At 38.8% G+C, this 23,286-nt stretch overlaps 1 protein-coding gene across 1 annotated transcript; it reads left to right on the top strand.

Annotated features, from left to right (window-relative positions):
• Nucleotides 1–277: 277 nt before the first annotated feature.
• CSTF2 (cleavage stimulation factor subunit 2) lies at nucleotides 278–21,978 on the top strand. Its single transcript, XM_082864037.1, has 13 exons — nucleotides 278–478; nucleotides 818–987; nucleotides 2,254–2,390; nucleotides 2,886–3,005; nucleotides 3,099–3,236; nucleotides 5,583–5,706; nucleotides 9,927–9,989; nucleotides 13,194–13,335; nucleotides 14,124–14,299; nucleotides 14,462–14,754; nucleotides 18,197–18,307; nucleotides 19,389–19,514; nucleotides 21,649–21,978. Exons 1-12 carry the CDS (start codon nucleotides 378–380, stop codon nucleotides 19,509–19,511), a joined length of 1,698 nt encoding a protein of 565 aa, XP_082720163.1. The 5' UTR covers nucleotides 278–377; the 3' UTR covers nucleotides 19,512–19,514; nucleotides 21,649–21,978.
• Nucleotides 21,979–23,286: the final 1,308 nt, after the last annotated feature.

Below are 23,286 nucleotides of genomic sequence, written 5' to 3' on the forward strand. Positions count from 1 at the left end.
TTTCTCTTGTAAATAAAGTCAGCAGACAGGATTGAAATCTTGTCTAAGGGAATACGGTGGAACCAGGATTGGAGGAACACTGTATTTGAACCAGTTGTTACATTTTCTTTTTTTTTTTAACATCTTTATTGGAGTATAATTGCTTTACAATGGCATGTTAGTTTCTGCTTTATAACAAAGTGAATCAGTTATACATGTACATATGTTCCCATATCTCTTCCCACTTACGTCTCCCTCCCTCCCATCCTCCCTATCCCACCCCTCTAGGTGGTCACAAACCACCTAGCTGATCTCCCTGTGCTAAGTTGTTACATTTTCAGTGATATATGTAGATACTTTCTCACAAAAGATCTAGGTTACAAACTCAGAGTTTTGATATGTTATCTATTTTTTCCTTAGTGGGGAACATTCCATATGAGGCTACTGAAGAGCAATTAAAGGACATCTTTTCTGAGGTTGGACCTGTTGTTAGTTTCAGGTGAGATCCCCTTTTACCACTTGGTGGAAGTTTCTTTAAAATCACCACAAATTTGGCCCTTAGTAATAATGGCAAGCCTTTTACTGGTGAGTTTTCACATGCATTCTTCTTGTTTGTTTGTAACAGCTTTATTAAGATGTAATTCACATATCATACAATTCACATTCATTTTTACTAAAAGATACATTTTTTTTCACTTAAGATGTGTAAAAAGTATTTCAGTGAGACAGAGCGATAAGGTTATTTGTCTTATGGTAGATCAAATTAGAACATGGCAATGTTAGTGGGAACCCTGTGTGTATGTAACACTTGTGCCTGACACTTGGTTCTGCTCTCCAGGTTGGTATATGATAGGGAGACAGGAAAGCCAAAAGGTTATGGCTTCTGTGAATACCAAGACCAGGAGACAGCACTTAGTGCCATGCGAAACCTAAATGGGCGCGAATTCAGTGGGAGAGCACTTCGAGTGGACAATGCTGCCAGCGAAAAGAACAAAGAAGAGCTGAAGAGTGAGTATAAACCCAAGCTGTGTGCAACATGAGTTAGTAAAGATGTAACAATGAAGATTTTCCACTTAATGATATGTTTTAGCATCTGCTGAAATGGTTGTCAGCCACACAGCTTCTTTACCTGACCCACCTGAGGTACCTGTATTAGGGAAGTGTGTATCTTTGAGAAATAAGGTAAAGTTGACTTAAGTCCTTCCATTGCCAAGGAGTTGATTTCCAGTTGAAGATGAATTACAGGTTTACCACGCCATTAGTTATGTTAACTATGTCTGTCATTAGTGTTTGCCACTCCTGTTATGTTGCCAGATGTGTAACTGATGGGGATACCGAGGCATTCTCATGGCTTTTTTCATGAGGTAATAGATCCAGAAATTCCATTTTGAAATTAGATTTTTTTTCTATTTGAAACTTTTGCTCCTGAAATGACTTGTGAAAGGAAATGGATATCCCTAGTCCCTAATTTATGTTAACATTGTTCATCTATACAATCCTGGTCTCAGCTTTCCTTTGAGAGTAGAAAATATACTTTGTCACTTTCCTACACGGAAATAAAAGCCTTGCAAGTCACTTATTTCTTTTCTTTTCTTTTTTTTTTTTTTTTTTTTTGCGGTACGCGGGCCTCTCACTGCTGTGGCCTCTCCCATTGCGGAGCACAGGCTCCGGACGCGCAGGCTCAGTGGCCATGGCTCACGGGTCCAGCCGCTCCGCGGCATGTGGGATCTTCCCGGACTGGGGCACGAACCCGCGTCCCCTGCATCGGCAGGCGGACTCCCAACCACTGCACCACCAGGGAAGCCCTCTTTTCTTTTTTTTTAAAAAAAATATATATTTATTTATTTATTTTTAGTCACGTTGGGTCTTCGTTGCTGCGCATGGGCTTTCTCCAGTTGCATTGAGCGGGGGCTACTCTTCGTTCCAGTGCACAGGCTTCTCATTGTGGTGGCTTGTTGTGGAGCACAGACTTCAGGGGCACATGGGCTTCAGTAGTTGTGGCACGTGGGCTCAGTAGTTGTGGCACACGGGCTTAGCTGCTCTGTGGCATGTGGGATCTTCCCTGACCAGGGATTGAACCCGTGTCTCCTGCATTGGCAGGCGGATTCTTAACCACTGCGCCACCAGGGAAGTCCTGCAAGTCACTTATTTCTAAGCTCCAGAAAATTTAAAGTTATCAACAGGTCCTTACAGCAACCCTGGAAAGTAGATACTTGAAATGATTTAGCTCTTTAATTTGCCTCCTTAATGTTTTTGTACTTTCTTCCCAATCAGGCCTTGGCACTGGTGCCCCTGTCATTGAGTCACCTTATGGAGAGACCATCAGTCCTGAGGATGCCCCTGAGTCCATTAGCAAAGCAGTTGCCAGTCTTCCACCAGAGCAGATGTTTGAGCTGATGAAACAAATGAAGGTAAGAGGAGGCATTAGGTTATGGAAAATCATAGCATATCAACTCTTCAAGAAGTCATTGATGTTAATGGAAATTAACATTGAGTTAATGGAAATGATTTCCTGAGCTCAAATAGAAAGTGTGCCTGTTGACCAACATTTCTTGCACCTTCAGTATTCCATATGTGCACAGTGTGTTGTATATTTCATACAAAGAGCTTTCCATTTTTTGTACACAAACACACCTACACAATCTGGCAGGGTTTTTGTGGCCCATAGATATCAAATGTAGATGTTAAAATGTGGCTTTTTTCCTAAATGGTGGTATTATGGTATTTGAAATGCCTCTTCCTTCTCTTGCCTGCCATGACCAAGATTTTGTGTGCTATGTAAAAACTGATAATAGCTTTAAAAGCCTCTTGAATATTACATTTCTCAGATGGGAATAGCTCTAAATCACTGTCAATTTCTGAGTAATAAGTTTTGAACCTGATGATGAATCTGTTTATCTTCACAGCTCTGTGTCCAGAATAGTCCTCAGGAAGCACGGAACATGTTGCTTCAGAACCCTCAACTGGCTTATGCTTTGCTACAAGCCCAGGTAGTGATGAGAATTGTGGATCCAGAAATTGCCTTGGTGAGTGCTTCTGGTTCTTTTATGGAAATGCTAGGGTAAACCTTGAGTGGGGTAGAAACAGACAGCTCATAGATTTGTCTTTTCATTTTTTAGAAAATTCTGCATCGCCAGACAAATATCCCAACACTGATTGCAGGCAACCCTCAGACAGTCCACAGCGCCGGACCTGGCTCAGGATCCAATGTGTCGATGAACCAGCAGAATCCTCAGGCCCCTCAGGCCCAGTCTTTGGTAGGACTTTATCCCTTAACATTTTTGAACTGCCTTGAAAATGTCATTTTCATTTTAGGAGGATATATTGGAAGAAGAATGGTGAGCAGCCAGAGATGATAATTTCAGTTTCCAGGCATAAAAGCAGTTAACAGGGTTGCAGAGTACATGACATCTGAATGAATACAGATTTAGTGCCAAGTTTGTAAAACAGAGATCCTTCCTTTATGCCCTTTTTTTATAAGCTGATTTTGTGTATATGTGCATGTGTGGCACTGTGGTTGGCACTTTGTTATTCCATATACATTGTCTCATTTAATACTTAGAACGGTTGTATGAGGTCGGCACTCTTCTTATCTCCATTCTCACTGATGAAAAAAGTAAAGCTTATTTTCCAAGTGTGACACAAAACCCTGAAGCCATGAAAAATTGGTATATTTGAAAACTGAAAAACTTCTGAACAGAGAAAAAGAAATAAACACCAAAGACAAATGACAAATTGGGAAAAAGTATTTGCCACACACGTGATGGACAGCAGGCTGATTACCTAAGGGCCATTAGTCATATTCAAGAATGTTTATTGCCACATTTTAATAGTGAAAAATTGGAAACATCCTAAATGTACAGCAATGGAAGAATGGAGAAAATGTGGTATATTTATCCAATGAAATACTCTACAACAGTTAAATAAACTACATGTGTCACCGTGAATGACTTTCAAAAATGTAGTTTCATATAGCAGTTAGGATGAACTAGGATACATGGTATCAACACAGGTAACTCAAAAACATAATGCCATACAGAAATGAAAATAAGTGAATGTGGAAGTATTTCCAAAATACAGGATGTATGTGTCTGTACATATCCCAAAAACATGTTGAGTGAGTTGCAAAGAATGTGTTTAGTATGTAATGGTTTACATAAAATTTCAAAACATCTATAAGAATTCTTAAGTGGTTGTCTAAGAAGGGGATACAGGATGCAATGGGGAAGACCATACAGGAGATTTCAATTATGTATGTGATTTGTTTCCTAAGCTATGTGGTTATTTTATTCTCTATACAACTTATATGTCTGAAATTTTTCATATTAAAAAACACCTCCTATAAATTAGTAAGAAAATTACCAATAACCCAGTAGAAAACTATGCAATGGACATGAACAGTTCATAAGAATGGAAATACAAATATATATTAAATGTATGAAAAGTATTCAGCCTCAAAATAAGATAAATGTGAATGAAGTACAATAAGCTATCATTTTTCACCTGTTAGATGGGCAGAGGTAAACAATTTGGATGGCTCATACAAAAGTTATGGTGAGGGTCAGCAAACATCTTCTAAATGGCCAAATAGTAAATATTTTTTGGCTTTGCAGGTCGTGGAATTTGTCTTAACTACTCAGCTCTGCCATTGGAGTGTGAAATGAACCACAGACAGTACATAAACAAATGTGCATGATTGCATTCCAATGAAACTATTTATGAAACCAAGCAGTGAGCCAGATTTGGCCCATGGGTCATAGTTTACTATCCCCTGCTCTGATTCAATAAATACTTTTCCAGAAATAGAAAGGAAATAAATTAAGGTCCAGAGAGGTTAACTGCTCCAAAAATAACAATCTAAGTGGCAAATTCAGGATCTGAATCTGGTTCTGTCTGACATCATAACCTGTTTTCTCTTAACCACCTCACTCTACAGTTTCCTCTTTTCTATTCTAGAGTTTTGTTTGTGTTCTCTGAGAATATATGTAATTTTTTAAATATTTATATATATCTTAGTTTTTATTTTTCTATTCCAAGGGGCTGCTCAGTTCTTTTGGGAATACACAAATGAAAACATAACATTCCCTTTTCCTCCGGAGCTTTAATGTAGCATTAGAAAAATTTTACATCCCCCTCCCAAGTAGAACTATTTCTGAGGACAGCAATGAGAAAAGATTGGTCAAAGAAAATTTTTCATCTTAAAAATGTAGACTACCAGCAGTTCTGTTTTGTTTTTTTTTTAAGTCCTCATTTCTTCTTGCATTCAAGGCACTTTTTTTTAAAACTTTTACTGCCAGGCCCTCGTCTCTAAGTCAACAAATAGGTGCTATATATGGCCTCACCACACAGATAAGACTTGTCAACCTCTGCTTTTATAGTACGGTCTGTCGTAATTGTGTTCTGTGTAACCAGGCTCATTGCATGTATTGCAGCTTCTGTTCAAAGTGTGTTATAAATCTAATGCTGCATGAGACGTGCTGTCAGAAAAGGGTATTTGGTAGACTATTTGGGGGTGTCAATTTGAAGAGTTATTTAAGGTCATAGACTTTGTGTGTTGAGTCTTCACAGGGGCATATACATACTCTGGTTTTTCTCTTGGTCAGAGTGGAATGCATGTCAATGGCGCACCTCCTCTGATGCAAGCTTCTCTACAGGCTGGAGTTGCAGCACCAGGGCAGATACCAGCCACTGTAACAGGACCTGGGCCTGGTTCCTTAGCTCCTGGAGGTATGTTTTCATTTAGAATTTTCACCATTTTGGTATTTTGCTAGAGTTTTGTTATAGCAAATGGCATAGTGTAGCCAAATTATTATGTGGCAACGAGATCTTGATATTAAATTAATGTATAGCTAGGCAGTATATATCCTAGGTGGAAGAAGTAGTTGATTTCTTATATACACATCCTATATGTCTGATTATGAGAGCAGAGGAAAGAACAGTAAATTGGAAAAGTACAGTAAAATTCCAAGTTAATGAGGGGAAAAAATAGAATGAATGGAAACTACACCAAGCCAGCAAATATAGAGAAAAGGAAATTACATTGTGAAGTAAGTAATAATAAACATAGAGTTAAGGTAGAAGGAATAAAATCTCATATAGTCATTATTCTGCTAAATGTGAATGGACTGAATTCTCCCACTAAAAGCCAGACTGTCAGATTAGGTTAAAAAGTACATGCGGGAAAAAAAACAGAAGCAAAATGCCTGGTTGCATTTGTTATTATATGTAACAAACATAACATTGGATTTCATGAAATATAATTAGACCAAACAACAAAAGGAAAAAAGAATTCTAAAAACTAATATGTTCACTAAAATTGTGTATATAGGAATTAATATTGCGCTTGTAGCTTTTCGTCATTTAACAATCATAACTTAAAAAGTTATGGGTGAAATAGGTGATTCCTCATATAAAACACCAGTATGAACATACGATGTGTATCAGTATTTAAAGTTTTTTGCACAACAAACTCACTTCTTGTTAATTTATCTAATCTGGGTTAGATTGACTACAACACAACTAATGGGCAATAATTTGGCCTTAAATTGTTCTGGTTTATAGAGAAACCAGTCTAAAGAGCTAAGTTGACAGGGAATGGGAGAAGGGATTTTCACTTATCCTATAGAGTTACCATTAAACTTAAATTATCTTTTATTGAAAGAAATAGATTCTGTGTTTTATACATTTTTTGTGCTATAGGTACCTAGCTTACCTTAAAATATCACAAGTTGTAATGTGGTCCTACTACACATAACAAGTGTGCAACCCATGACATATGCAGCTCATTACATGAGTTGAAAAACACCTAAACTGGTCTATACCCTGTTCAGTGAGACAAGTACATGTCATGCACTTGGATGTCACAGCAATGTCAAGTTGCTATAAAAGTGTCTACTCTCCATTTCTGTAGTTAACAATCACGAACTGTTAACATACAGTGTGTATCATTGTCATTTGTAGACCACACTGACAAAAAAATCTGTAGACAAAAAATAAGTAAGGATGTTGAGAAATAAAATAATGGAATCAATAAGCTTGATTTAATATAGAGAGGGAGCCTTATATCTTTTGATTGGAAAATATACTCCCCCCATTAAAAAAATGACCATGTACTTAGCCATAAAATAAAAACAAATTTTAAAATGTAGAGATTTTACAGGCTGCATTCTCTGATTATAAGCCAATAAAGTTAGAAATAAATAATTTAAAGGTGACTGGAAAGAACCTTTACTTGTAAAGTTAAGGAACATATTCTTGGTAATCCTTGAATTAAAAGAGAAAATAAAAAGATATTTATAAATTATCTAAAAGACAACAAAAAGTAGTACACTTCATACAAAAAAGTGCAGGAAATAGTGAAAGCAGTACTTAAACGAAAATGAATACCCTTAAGTGCCTTATTAAAGAATAAAGGAACTCTGCTAGTTCTAAAGTATTAGAAAAATAATTTTTAAAAAACCCAAGGTACCAAGAAGAGGGAATTAATAAATACAAAAGTTGAAAGTAAGTGTAAAAGAAACTTAAATAATTGAATTTTCAAGTGATATTTTTTATGCGTTTGTAGCATTTATAGTTCTGAAGTTATTGAAACTTAAAACTTCACTACAATTTTTGAGATACCCTGTACGAAGCTCTTTGGCTGTTGATGAGAAGAGGGAACAAACTAGTAGAAAAGTAGGCAAAGAAAATGAGTAGGTACTTCATAGAAGAGCACATCATAGAAGAGCAAGTCCAAATGGCAATAAACATTCATTTATATTCAGGGGATTTCGAATTAAATAACGAGATTTCACTTTACTTAAACCCGTCCTACTAGCAAAAGTTTCAGAGATGACACTTAATATTGGTGGGGAGAGTGGTAGTATACATTGCTGGTGGAAATGTGAACTTTTTAAGCCTTTTAAGAAAGTAGTCTCACATTAAAAATTCATATACACTTTGACCCACCAATTCCACTTCTGGGAAGCTAGTCCATATAGATAAAAGTGCCATTATGTGATAGTGTAGTATGATAAATTACCCATATTGCCTTCTGCCATTGCTTTCCTCAGATCCTAAATTTTTGTATTGTTTTGATGAGTGGTCTGAATAAATCATAGAATGTTATAGCTAGAAGAGAGCTTTGAAATCATTTAGACCTCAAATGTTAGTGTGCATTAGCATCACCTGAAGGGCTTATGAAAACACAAATTGCTGGTCTCCACACCCAGAGTTTGCATTTCAGCAGGTCTGAGGTAGAGCTCTAAGCTTTGCAGTTCTGACAAGTCTCTGGTGATGCTGACGCTGCTGGTCTGGGACCACATTCTGAGAAAACACTGTTTAAATAAACTCGTTCACTTTACAGATGAGGAAGCCTGAGGGTATGTTAATTTTATCAAATCAGTTGTTCAAAATGACAGTTACTTAGTAGCATTGGTAGGGCTAGCACAGACTCAGGTTCTTAATTCATGGCTCTTTGGTGCCTGGCATGTTAAATGGGATAAGAGAATGTGACATGTATTGTACTTGGGTATTTTAGGTGAGTATTAATGAACTGCAAACAGTTCAGCTTGTCTTTTCTCCCCACTCGCAGCATATATTGTTCCTTTGAGGAAAACAGAATTATTGCTACGTGGGAAGGACCAGACAAGGACTTATGGTACATGTTTAGTCTTTGTATAGCAATCATAGCCCTGCTGGTTAGAGCAGACCTGTCATTCTCAACACTATTAGACCCAGTGGCTCCTTTTTGTAACATATCTTGCAGTGACCCTTTACTATCCTGAAATGAAATGCACAGGTGACATAGCATACTTAACATGGCTTCCAAAAAATCAGTATAGTTACCCTAACTATAATATAAAGGAGAAGTAAAAGGAAATTAATTTATAGTAAAAGAATATTATAAATACGCAAGTATTCAAGCACAGCTACACTAGAAAACAATAAATAGCAGTCAGATGCTTGCACCAATACTATAAAAGTAAAAGACAGACCCAGGTATGTTGTTTTGGCAATTCAGATACCACAAGGACTGTTGACATTGATGATGTGATTTTCTGAATGGTGAAAATGAAAACTCTTGGTAAAGTTCTTAACAAAACAAGATACAATACCCATAATTTACTCAGTAATTGCATTCTTGGAAAATTCAGTGTGTGTGTGTGTGTGTGTGTGTAAAAACTGGACAAAGAAGCGCTTTGTTTACAAATAAAACAGACAAGTTTTAAGTTTAGATGACTATAAAAAGGTTTTCATTTGTGTGAATGTTTAGCAAGACATTTGAAAGTTTTGCAAGACAGGGTAATCCTTGATTTTGCAGAATTGTCTCATACGTTGCAGGACATCTAGTATCCCTGTTGGCTTCTCATAAAATGCCAGGCGTGCCCCCACAAATCTTTGTCACAACTGCAACAGTGTACCCCCCCATTTACAAAGTACACTGGGAACAGTAGTGCCTCCTGTGGGAGGAGGTACATGGGTAAGTGCCATTGTTCTGTATTACAGAACTCCCTGCCAAAGTTTTTTTTTTTTGTGGTACGCGGGCCTCTCACTGTTGTGGCCTCTCCCATTGCGGAGCACAGGCTCTGGACACGCAGGCTCAGCGGCCATGGCTCACGGGCCCAGCCGCTCCGCGGCATGTGGGATCTTCCCGGACCAGGGCACGAACTCGCGTCCCCTGCATCGGCAGGCGGACTCAACCACTGTGCCACCAGGGAAGCCCCCTGCCAAAGTTTTGGTAACCAGTGAGATTACGAATTCTTCTTTAACTCACTTTTCTGTCACCAATGGCTAAAGTACAGTAACAAACTCCATCTTCTGTATAACTGCATTTAGTGGTACTTATGATCTTCCTGTGTAGGTTTCTGCTTGTGGGGCAGAAAGAGGAAATTTGTTAACTCAGCCACTGTCCAAATTTTTTCCCCACTGTCCCAATTTGTTTTTCTTTCCTGCCCTTTATCTTCTAGGAGGAATGCAGGCCCAGGTTGGAATGCCAGGAAGTGGACCAGTGTCCATGGAGCGGGGACAAGGTAAATAAATATTAATGTCCGATTAATGTGGACTAGACATGGAAATGTTCTATATCTGTACTATCTGATATGGCAGCCACTAACCACATGTGGCTATTCAAATATTAAATTAATTAAATTGAAATTAGGTAAAATGTAAAACTCAGTTCCTCATTCACAGTAGCCACATTCTGAGTGCTCAGTAGCCGCATGTGGCTAGTGAATACCATACTGGATATTGCAGATATAGAACACTTCCATCATTGCAGAAAATTCTGTTGGGCAGCACTGTCTCGACTTCTATCTAGTGATTCAGAGCCCAGCTCTACAAGAATTGATGATGAAGCAAATGGATCCTTTGTTTCTATTTAATTTATGTCGCCTTTCCCTGATAGTTTAATGCCTCTACTTACATGGAGATCTGAGTAAGGAATTTTAATTATGACCATGTAATATGTGACTGGGTATGTGGAAGACTAAATTTAAACCCCAGAGAAAACTGGGAGGGGGTCAAAGGTCTGTGAAGCCTGCTTGGTAAGTATATGTTATACTGTGGCAGTAACACTGGATACCACAGTGGCAGCCGCTCCAAAATGTCCACGTTATTTCTCTATGCTACTGGAGTTTGAAGAAAAGAAAATGCAGTGATTCGGTTGAAACCAACATCAGGAAGAGAGAGAGTGAGAAAACAGAAGGAACTAACAAAACTGAGTGCATCCTATAGGCCATGCACTTTAATTTTCATAAACAACCTTGTGAGTTAGGTGGCAGCACCTCAGTTTTCAGGTGAAGAGCTGGAAGCTCAGAGTTCTGAGTTACTTCCTCAAGGGGACATGGTAAGTAAATACTGGTATCTGAGTAACGTGGCCTGGGCTTGGTGCATTCGTCTTCTTTTCCAGCTAATAAGTGGCAGAGCTAAGATTCCAAAGTCCCTGACTCTGAAATCTATCCTCTTTCTGTCAATCACACTGCTTCTGTTTCCTTCCAGTGTCTTCTGTTCTTATTCATTGTGTCCTTGTGATGAGAAAGAACTGCTTTGGACAAGTGTAGGGAAGCTTAAGTTACTTCTTATTAGCATATGGTCTATAAGTAAAACCCATTAAAAAAATTTTTTTAATTGATTTTTTTTTGGCCACACCATGTGGCTTGCAGGATCTTAGTTCCCCAACCAGGGATTGAACCTGTGCCATGGCAATGAAAGTGCTGAGTCCTAACCACTGGACTGCTAGGGAATTCCCCAAAACCCTTTTTTTTTTAAGCAAAGTACTAAGATACAGGCCTATGCACTGTACTCCTTGTTTATGGTTTGTATACTGATATTGGTTGCTAAAGTGACAGAGCTAATAATCTTGTCAGGCAATTGACAATGGAACAAGCTCTTTGTCCAGACACCTCGTCTGAGCAGGCCATGCTTTTATGCTATTGTGCCCCACCCCCCTCAGCTGCTATCAGTAGATCGTGTATGTGCCCCAAAGTATTTTTGCAGTAGTGAGAAGGAACTAGAAGTTTCAGTCATACCTCTACCTCTCCCCCAGCCATCAGTAAATCAAACTTTGTTTAATACACACTTCCACAAGACATCTTCCTTGATACAGTTATCTTCACCTTTCTGGTCAAAAGTTAACAAAGGGAAATGACTTGAGTTTTGAAGGTATATCAAGGATGTCTTCATGAAGAGACAAAATGAGACTTTTCTTTTATACTTTTCCTTTAGTACCCAGCAGAGGAAGCAAGAATCTTTCATTTGTACCCAGTTTGTCATTCTTTTCCTGCAATCCATGCTTCTTTTACACATTTGTAATGTTGAAAAGAGACATTGAGATGTTTAAGAAGAGACTTCTTCTTGCCTTCTGCCACCTTTGTTTAGTGTTGGCACCCTTGTCATCTTATTAGTCTTTATTTGCTGATGTCATGATGTTTGTTTATCAAAAACTTACAGTGGCAGAGTACTTCTTGAGGAGTAATATTCTCTTTCTTTGTCTAAAGTTCATTCACTGCATTTCCCCATTTGATAGCAGAAATTTTTGTGCTTTAAATTATGACAAAAATAATACTGTGCCACTTCTGTTAATGGGCTTTTCCAGAATAAATCTTGCCTTCCAGATTCAGTGCAATTTCTTTCATTTTTTGCTTATGAAAATATGTTTACCTTCTTTGCCTAACTGGAGTTTCAGAAGCATCCTTTTTATATTTTGTTTCTCTTTTTCATAGTATCATAAGATTTAAGGGGAATCCCAGTAGGAGAGGTGTAAATTGAAAGTGGCTGGTTATTCCTGCTCAAATAAAATCAGTGGCCCACAGGTTTTACCTTAGGAAGCAATCTCATCAAAGCAGAACAGTTTCAGATCCCAAAGAAGCTTATATAGTTTAGGAAGATTTTGTAGCCCAGGGCAAGCTAATGAACTCTTGGCTCTTTAACTTATATGTGTAAATCTCCACTGTCTGTGTGCCTCTGCGTGTGTGTGAAAGCTATTTTAAGTGTCTGTTCTTTCTCCTTTTGAACTTACTGCTCACCTAGGAACCCTACAGCACTCGCCCGTGGGACCCACCGGGCCTGCATCAATTGAGCGAGTCCAAGGTACCCATTGTATCTGCGGGTTTCCTTTTGCTTGTGGTGTTCAGGGTGGGACGTTGAGAGGTAAAGGGCTGCTTGGCAGTCATCCTCACATTCGGAACCCAAAAGGGTAGTGTTTTGGGTTTTTTGTTTTTTCATTTTTTTCCTTTTGGGGCCACAAGCCTAAGATTGACCTCTTCACACAGGGCAGAGAACATGGATGATATGGGCAACTGTCTGAGGCTGTACTCCCTCCCTACTGGTGTCAGGAGGCTTGGATGGAATAGCAGTCTGTAAGGAGACAGCAGGTTCTTGCAGAGCCATGGCAGTGTTCACATATGCCAAGGCCCTACCTCTCTTTTGTGACTCTGGTCCTTGAACTAAGATTGATTATAAGCAAAACCAGGAGCCTCAGTTTCTTCAGGTTGCAGTGCTAGGCCTTGGCAGGTTGCTCCCCAGTTTGTTCTTTACATAATTCCATCCATACCTCTGACATGGAACAAATTCTGCCTATACCCTGCTTCTGTTCTTGAGCTGCAAGAGAAGTCTGTTGTGGTGAGGTTTCACCTACTCTAAGGGGTCTGAACTGTGTTGTCAGTGGCATATAGAGTCATTTCTTCTTGCCTTACATGTCCTTCACAGCAGTACCTCCCCATTTGTTTCCCTGTCAGTGCCGATGCAAGACCCCAGAGCAGCTATGCAGCGTGGGCCCTTGCCTGCCAACGTCCCAACTCCTCGAGGTCTGTTGGGAGATGCTCCAAATGACCCACGCGGAGGCACTTTACTTTCTGTAACTGGAGAGGTAGAGCCTAGGTAAGCACTGACACAGAAGGAAAAGATTGAAGGAATCAGAATTTCCGCTTGCTTTGAGAACAAAGTCTTTTCATACCAGTTGTGCCTGTTTGCTTACTTCAAAAGATAAATAAATATTCATGGCCACTGTCCAAGATGAAGCACTTCCTGGGCAGAACTATGTAGTTGAGTGTGTCATTTTGAACTAACCATTGCTACTCCATCCTCAGAAATTGGAAATTCTAGCACACATATCTAAACAGGAAAAAATTATATTGCTTATTGTTAGTAGTAATAATAATAGCAATAATAATAATAATAATTGGTATTAGTGGGGATTATGCCTCTCAATCTGCTCTGAGTACTTTACTGAGATCATCTCACTAAATCCACACAACAGCCCTGTGCGATTGATACTAATATCAGTCCCATGTTACAGATGAAGAAACTAAGGCTTAGAGAAGTTAAGCAAATGTGCCCAAGATCACACAGCTAATAAATGATAGAGCCTAGATTTGAACCCATACAGTAACCCATGTTCTTAAGCACCCTACTGCGTATTCATTATATATAATGGATATCCATTCATTCCTCCTTAATTTGAGTGCCCTGACCAAATACGAAATTCTAGAATACATGGATTTACATCTCGATAGCTTTTCTTTGACCTGTTTTGTGTTATTCTCTTAGTATTTGTAGACTGATGTTTGCATCAGCTCTTTATCTAATTTTACTGATCTTCTGGTTGACACTTTTTTCTTATTGTTTTGTTCTGTTTTAAAATATAACATTTTTTTCTCCATCTCTAGAGGTTACCTGGGACCACCTCATCAGGGTCCGCCCATGCACCATGTCCCTGGCCATGACAGCCGTGGCCCACCCCCACATGAGATGCGAGGAGGGCCGTTAGCTGAGCCCAGACCTCTAATGGCAGAGCCAAGAGGACCCATGCTAGATCAGAGGGGTCCACCATTGGATGGCAGAGGTGAGGGGAAACCACGTCACAAGGCTGACTGGTATTTGTGGGCTCATGATGATCGTGCTGTCTTAGGCTCCAATCTGGGATACAGAACGTTTATTTGATTGTTGGTTATTATTGCAGTAAAGGTGGGTAGCTACCCAATGGTTTTCTTGCAACTTTTTATAGGTGGAAGAGATCCCCGAGGCATAGATGCACGAGGGATGGAGGCACGAGCCATGGAGGCAAGAGGATTAGATGCTAGAGGATTGGAAGCCCGTGCGATGGAGGCCCGTGCAATGGAGGCTCGTGCAATGGAGGCCCGTGCAATGGAGGCCCGTGCAATGGAAGTCAGAGGAATGGAGGCCAGAAGCATGGATACAAGGGGCCCAGTCCCAGGCCCTAGAGGCCCTATACCTAGTGGAATCCAGGGTCCCAGTCCAATTAACATGGGGACAGTTGGCCCCCAGGGATCCAGACAGGTATATGTAACTGTCACTTCTATGTGAAATCTTGATCTATTCAGGAATTGATTATTGAGGCTGATTATTACTGCTTTCTGATTTGGGTTGTTTTCTCAGCTTTTTGGGGAAGATTAGAATCTCCCTTCCTTTAGTTTCTCTGTTCCTTAGGGTGGTGGTTTTCTGACTACCAGGATTATAGTCCAAAAGTGTAACCTTGTCCCACAATTTCAAATTCCATTCAGAGCAGAATCCCTGATTTTAGGGGATAGAGAGCACATCAGTAGAATCTAGGCATGGATAATTTGAAAAATCTCCCCCAAATAATTCTAATGTATAACCCTAAGAACCACTGCATTAGAGCATATGAAGAGCTATTAGTGGTCATTTAGCTGATCTTAGGTTTGCAGAAATCTATTTTAATTTACTTTCATCACATAGCCTAAAGTGAATAGTGGAGTTGAAAGGCAATTTACTAATGCTTGTCTTAAAAGCTGTGCAACTAAATTCTTATCTCTTCTTTCTCTTTATTTGGCTTTCTCCAGCTATGTGTAATGGTGGTCTATGATTGTCTATGTGTTCTTATCTCCATCCTTTTTACCCTCCAGTTGGTTGCGGGGAGGTAGTACATGTGTATCTTCCCTCTGAGTTTGTTTTGTTTTGTTTTGTTTTTCGGCTAACACCTTCGTTTCACTCTAGCCCTTCCACCTTCATTTTTCCTCAGTGTGACTTCCTCATTCCTCTATGTACTTCTTTATCTCTTCTCTCTTCCATATGCTTCTGTGCCTTACTCCCTCTTGTGTGTGTGTGTATGCACAAGAGAGAGAACTGTATTGTCAGAGCTGGAATGGAACATGTCAGTCACCCAGTTCTCTCATTTTATAGGTTTGGAAACTGAGACCCAAGAATTCAGGTGGCTTATCCAAATTCACACAACTAAAAAGTGGCAGAGCAAGGAATAGAACCCACTATTTTTTCCGCTATGCTACTCTGTCTTGTTATCTGCACGTTGTATATGTGTGTCTGTCCCTCCTCTCTAATATGAAATATGAATATGTTGTTTTCTGGTATATATAGAAAAAAACTTTTCTATTGTTTTTCAAGTTTCACTTAAAAAAATGTGTTCGTGGGCTTTGATTTTTATCATACCCTCTATGGTCAGTAGCCTCATAATAAAAATGGGTTTTATGCTTTCAGTCAGTCGTTCAACAAATATTTATTGAGCACCTACTATATACCAGGCAGAGCTATAGGTACTGGGGATACAGCAGTGTGAACAAAACGAAGTCCTGCCCCCATGGAGCTTATATTCTAGTGGGGAGATAAATAACAAATAACTACATGATGTCCTTATATAGTTCTGTCAATAATTCTTTGGAGAAAGATGTCGAAAATAATGGTTGGAAGACCATTTATCAATAATTTCTTGCTCCTTTATCTGCTAGTACTCGAACTTATTACTCTAATATTATGTTTATTATAATTTTCATTAGTAGATTCTATAAAGCCAATTAGATCTGAGGTAGAGAAAATAAAAACTTTATCTTCAAACTTTAAAAATATTGTTTACTATGTTTACTTATAAATAAATATATAAAATACATTCACTCATGTACAAAAAATATACAGTAAGAACCTCACTTCCTCCTCGTACCTGTCTCCCTTGTGACCCCCATCTCCTATAGATAATCACTTTTATTATAATGTATCTTTCTAGCAAATAAGAATATATATTCTTATTTTTGCAAATATGAATATATATGTATTCTTACTTTTTCCTCCTTTCACTGTTCTGCATCTTGTTTTTTAACCTAACAATATGTCCCTAACTCATAATTTTAAATCAAATTTTAAAATTAACTTCAGTCCACCTAGTTGGAAACTTGTTGGTAAAAGGCTTATTATTACTAGGGTGATTATATAACTTACTATCCACAAACAGGGACACATTTGAGAGTGCTGTTAGTAATTACTGTGGGGCAGAAGCTTAAACTGGGACTGTCTTAGCAAACCTGGATATGTAGTCAGCTGTATTATTACTTGAGAGCCTAGAACAGGCTCTTCTGGAAACTTTAAATGGCCATTATTAAATGGTTAGATCACATTACAGTACCTCAAATTAGTATTGACTGAAGCTTCAAAAAGGTTACTCTCATAGATTTTTCAGGTCTGTAACAGCTCATTAAGGTTCAGACTGGTCTCCGGATTCAGTATTTATAAAGAACAGAAAGTGATAATTTCTAGCAATCTGTACAAAGCTGTACTAATGCTTCATGTCTCTGGTGTCTTTGGGAAATTAGTTAATGCATCCAAATGAATGTTCCACATAATAGAATTATTCAACCAAGTTTTTAAACTATTTTAATGAAAAATCATTTATGAAGTATACTATGCTTCCTTCTCTTCTTAAACAGGATACAAAAAAATATTTTGATCATTTTTGATTACTCAAGGTCATCATTAAACGTACCCATTATTGTATAGGCTATAATAGAAAGCATAGCATCTCCTGTTTTGGTTTCTGGTATCCTTCACTGTCAGGTTGTCACCTGGCTCTTCACATTGCTGTCATGATATCTGCTTCTAATGGTTCATCCACATTTCTTTCATGCTTTGCTGCTTCTCATCTGCTGGGGAAGCAGGTAACATGTTTGTTAACAATTTGTATTTAATAAGAGTACGACCTAAGCTCTGGGTAAATGCCTGAGTGTGAACATAAATCCAGCATAGGGACCTTTTAACAGTTATTCTAGGTGCTCTGAGGCCTTTTCCTTGGGTTCTGGTTGTCTTCCAAAACATTGAAACCATCGAAGATCTTAAGTACCAGTAAGCATGATATAACTGCACTTTGTTAACTCAGGTCAGTCGTGTTTCTTGGTCTGTATTTAACAGAAAGCAACTGCTGCATATTCTCTGAGGAAAGTTATAAAAAGCAAATGTTGGGCTAATAGTAGTCCTTTCCCTGGAGGCCTTCCCATCTCCTTTCTGCCTCTGCCATTATGATCATCTCTGCCTTACTTGTGGGATAGGGCCTGTGTCTGATTGAACTAGAGGTAGGTGGTATCCCTGTGAATGTAGCTTCTCCAGTGGACCAGCATACATTATTCTAGAATCTGTCAGCTTTCGTTTCTGTTTCCACTGAGTGCTAGTTTCTAGAATGCCCTCAGTTTCCCCTGTGCTTATGTGGCTGAATTTTGCTTGATTTGATGGTATCCACTTGTGCCGTGTGATACTTGTTGATGATGCTGGAGCTGTTGTAAGAAATTTGTCAACTTGCTAGTTGATCTCTGGCTAAACCCTGCCTTCTGCTGATGCTAACAGTAGGAAATGATATTCAGTCATTAATTTGCTTTTTTAACTCATAGCCACAATCAGATATTTTTTCACATTGCTGTTATTACTGGCTTCTGGTTACCTAAATGAGAAGTACCGAAAATCTCTCTTTGTCTCTCTGTGCACATAGGTCCCAGTCATGCAGGGAGCGGGCATGCAAGGAGCGAGCATTCAGGGTGGAGGCCAGCCTGGTGGCTTTAGTCCTGGCCAGAACCAAGTCACTCCGCAGGACCATGAGAAGGTAAGTAATGCTGTCCAGCTGCCTCCATATGCACGAGTCTTTTGGAGTCCTCTTTTCACAGTCACCATGTGGAGGTCCTGGGTCTTCAGAGTCCCTTTGGAAGTGATGTTTTTACTCTTAGAACTCTTTATGATCTTGTCACCTGAGAATCTGTGGGCTTGGTCCTAAAATTCTTAAATGGATGTATGTGAATGGCAGCTTATCTTACATTTCATCTTATCTGCCAGTAGATTTTTTGTGTGCAGGCCTGATTGACCTGGAAATCCAAATCCCTTTCTTCCTCCCTTTTTTGCCTTATCCCTAAAAACAATAGCAGATTCCCCATGAGCATATCTTTCTGTTTCTGTATTTGACCATTGTAGGGAGTTCATATCTGATGGAAAGGCTAAAACTTGTGAAAAGGAGAAACTTTTTTTTTTAATTTATTTTATTTTTGGCTGCATTGGGACTTCGTTGCCATGTGCGAGCTTTCTCTAGTTGCACGAGCAAGGGCTACTCTTTGTTGTGGTGCGCAGGCTTCTCATAGCAGTGGCTTCTCTTGTTGCGGAGCACGGGCTCTAGGCGCGTGGGCTTCAGTAGTTGTGGCACGCAGGCTCAGTAGTTGTGGCTCGCGGGCTCTAGAGCACAGGCTCAGTAGTTGTGGCACATGGGCTTAGTTGCTCTGCAGTATGTGGGATCTTCCTGGACCAGGGCTCGAACCCATGGTCCCTGCATTGGCAGGCGGATTCTTAACCATTGCACCACCAGGGAAGTCCCAAGAGAAACTTTTAAAGCAGGATTAAAAATTGTAGACTTCCCAGGGCTCACAGGTGTCACCTTAGTCTGTAAGAATTTGGGGTTCATTAAGGTGTCTATTTTGAGTCTTCTGATCTTAGGCATTGTACTTGTGTTTTTCATTGTGCCTTTTCTCACCAGCTGGTTTTGGTTTTTTCTCTGGTTTGGTTTGATTTTTTTTTTTTTTTGGCCTGCTGTTTTTTGTGTGTGAACTATCCTTTCTCTGTCCTTCCTTTTTGGACAGAAGCTGGTGGTGTTTTTTTAGCTGCCATCATTAAAACTCACTACCTTTTTTTCCTCTGCACAGGCTGCTTTGATCATGCAGGTTCTTCAACTAACTGCAGACCAGATCGCCATGCTGCCTCCTGAGCAGAGGCAGAGTATCCTGATCTTAAAGGAACAAATACAGAAATCTACTGGAGCGCCTTAAAAGGTGAGCAGTCTTACCCTGCCTGAGTCAGACAAGCTCCTCGTGCATTTGGGATATATACTTTCAAGCTTAACCAACAAGACCCTCCAAGACCTGCACTCCTCTTGGCTAAACCCTTCACCCTTCAGTAGCTCAGTCCCTATCATGACAAGGGAAGGCTGTAGGCATTTGTTCAGTTATTGAATGGATTGTAATCTAATTTAACCTTTCTTTCCTAATGACAAAAGTGACATATGATCAATTTAACCAAATTAATCAAATACAGAAATGTAGAAAGTTCAGGGTAAAATCTCTGCCCTCTCAATCTCATTCCCTAGATATAATATAATTTGATATGGTTTGATCATATATTCCTCCAGAATCAGTTGTTATTTTATTCCAAAATAAAATAACATAAATAAAATAAAATATTTCCCCATCAAAATGAAGAAAATACAAACCATTTCAATAAAACGTATAAGCATTCAGTTTCCAGTATTTATTTTACATTGAATACTTTGAGGTTAAACTATTACAGCACATAATTTAAGGTAGTGAATGTCCACCATCGCCATCAGTCCCTGTACATTTTAGAGGTTGCTGTACACTGCTGCCCTTATTTTTCTTGCTCATCAGTCAGGTAAAAAGGAACATAGTCATGTGACCTAACTTGATTACATGTATTGGCGTTTCTTTTTAAAAAAATTTTCCCCAACATCTTGTATTTCATAAACAATTCTGCTTTCTAAGAACAGTTTAAAATGTACATTGTCCCAATATCAGTTGGAATATCACATTTTGAATTTCTGCTTTTTATTCCATCTTTATTATAATTCCCATCCATGTATTATCATATGACAGTGAACTCATTTACACTAACTAGCAGTCTTTACTAAATATATTGTATTTTAATCCATATTTGTAATGTTGTTAAAACATCCAAACTGGAAATGTGCATTATATCTATATCTAGACTTTAAATGACTGAACTTTAATGGGAAGCTGTCGTAGATGGATGGAGTAGACTTTCAGTATGACCAGCACTTTTAGTCCAGATACCCAAGGCATTCTATTTTCTTCAGTAAAAGTATAGACTATTATAGATCTATAAAAGTATAGACCTGTTATATTCAGAGGAATAGATATATTAAAAAAATTATTCCTCTCTTTTACTTTTTCTAATTTATTTATGCCAGAGAAGGCATTCCCTACAATGTGAGGAAATTATGTTTTGGGATAGTAGAGGTAAAAATGTTTCTGAAAGTACTTTCATTGTGTATTCTTGCTTGTAAGATATCTCATTTTAAAGCCTTGCACATAAACCACAGGGCAAGGTTTTTTGTTTTAACTTTTATTTTGAAATAATTAAAAATTCACAAGAAGTTGGGAAAGTACTACAAAGAGCCTCGTGTACCCTTCCCCTAGCTTCCTGCAATGATAACATCTTGGGAAGCTGTTGTACACATACCTTTTTGGTTTATAGTGCAAAAGGAAGAAATTGACTTTGGTACCTTACCGTTAACTAGACTACAGACCTTATTCACCTTTTACCATTTTTACTAAACCTGCATTAATGTGTGTGTGTGTGTACGCACACGTAGTTCTGTGTATGTAGTTCTATGCAGGGAAGGTTTTAATGTGTATTTGCTGGTATTTGTGCATACTGTAGCCGAGATGTTGGCTCTCCCTCCATCCTATACCTTGCTCATTGTGATCCAGCTCTGCTGTCACTGACAGGCTTATGTACCACTACCATCAGGTCAGTGGTTCTCAACCAGAGGCAGTTTTGCCCCCTACACGACATTTGGAAGTGTCTGGAGACATTTTTGGTTATCACAGCTTTAGGGGGTATGGTGTGCTACTGGCTTTCAGTGGGTGGAGACCGGAGATACTGCTAAACATCCTGTAATGCACAGGACATCCCCCAATAACAAGGAGTTCTCTGGCCCTAAACGTCAGTAGTGTTGAGGTTGAGAAACTCCGCTGTAAGGGATGATTACTTTGGGGAAGCAAGAGGCAGATACCTTAGGGATCTTTCCCTGGTGATTTGCTCATATGTGTAGCCTCCCTCCCCCACCTTTACTTTTTTTTTCCTGGTGTTTGGGGAAGAGAACTTTGTCTCCACTTCTGATGGCTTTCTCCCAACTTTTCCTTACAGGTTTTCAAAACTACCTGGCAACAAATCTGGAAATTAATTCCATAACTTTGTTGAAATGTTGCAAAAAGAAGAATTCTGCATCCTAACCCTTGAATGACTCAAATTGGTGCCAGGTGGAGGACTCCCATCACCTTCTCTCAGAACAAAATCAGTTCATTCTGTTGACTTAGTTTGTATGTTTTCTGTGACTTGAAATAAACTTTGAACACAATTTTAGTATACTGCAAATTGATATACATGACCTTTTTGCTTTTAAAAGGCTGAACACCAAGGGTGAAACCTTACATGTGTTTTCTACCCTTACTGCAGTATTGTACTTTAATATTATGTTGCCATAGCTCTGTTTTTCCTTTTAAGTTAACCATTTATTCTTCTTGATGATATTTGAGAATTTCTCAGAAACAGTGTTTTCTGGAACTTAGTTCTGCTTAGTTTGCTTCCAACAGGAATAATATTTGCCCTTTGAGAGCTTGCTAGAACTTCTGAGTCTACTGGGAGACAATAGCATGTGCTTAGAGCTGTAAAATGGTCAGAAGGCCAACAATGCAAAGAGCCTACCTAGGAGAGCAGTGTATTTAGTTTAGAAAAATCCAAATATCAAAATGTATTTTTTGGTCAGTACCAAGTCTATTCACATGCATAGTTCAGAGTTAAGACAAAGATGATGTATGATCACTGGTTTGAGTGTGTCAACAACACAAGAGACTGTTGACATTTTCTTGTCTGTTTTAAAACTCTTAAGTCTGGGTAGTCAACCTTAAAAGTTAAGAAAGCCACTAATTTTTCACATGTTCAAGGTGAAATAAACACTGAACAGAAATCAAACAAACAAAATACATTTCATCCTGCCTTCTAAATAATTACTAACCTACAGCCCTACCCAGTGACCAAATTTATTCTGGGAAACTAAAACATAGAAACTCTAAAACTTTTACATTTTTCTCATTTATTTTAAGAGGACCAAATGTAGAGCATAAGCTGTGAGATTGCCCTTTAGGCCTGCCCCTGCCTGCTTCCTTTCAAACAGGTGTGAACATAATCAGTGCCACTGGCTCTAACCTATTGCTCTTCCAGCCTAGTATTCTCTCTCATAGTGGCATTAAGGAGAAACATGATTTCTCTCCATCAGGCCAACCTCAAGAGGTTAAGAGGTGCCTTAATAATTAGTAAAGTTCCACTGGAACTACTCCTGAGCCTATTTATGTTCACAGAGTCCTAGCCTCTGGGTTAGGATTATGGTCAAGTGAATTAAAAGCCTGCCATAGGCTTAGAGAATGTAATAGCATATTGCTTACCTGTGAAGCAAAAGAATGCAAAGATAATCAACTTTATGAGAGACATTAAAATTGAGGGATTTTCTACTCTGATATGTAAACATTTACTGCAACAAAAATTTGCTGAATAAGATACTTGATATTACAACCTAGGAAGAAAAACTTGCTCAAAACAGCTGAGGAGCTTTCTAGGTATCTTGTTCATCCCCAGTTCAGGCTTAGATGTTGATTATGTGTAGGATTTATTATCATTACCTTTTCTGCCTACTTCCATGAACATTCTAGGCCTTGATATGTTGATTTTAGCAGCAGTCATATCTTGAAGTGTAATATATTTAGACATTAAGACCAAGAGTACAGCCTT

This window comes from Leucopleurus acutus (genome assembly GCF_964270905.1).
Source record: "Leucopleurus acutus genome assembly, chromosome: X".
Taxonomy (NCBI): Eukaryota; Metazoa; Chordata; class Mammalia; order Artiodactyla; family Delphinidae; genus Leucopleurus; species Leucopleurus acutus.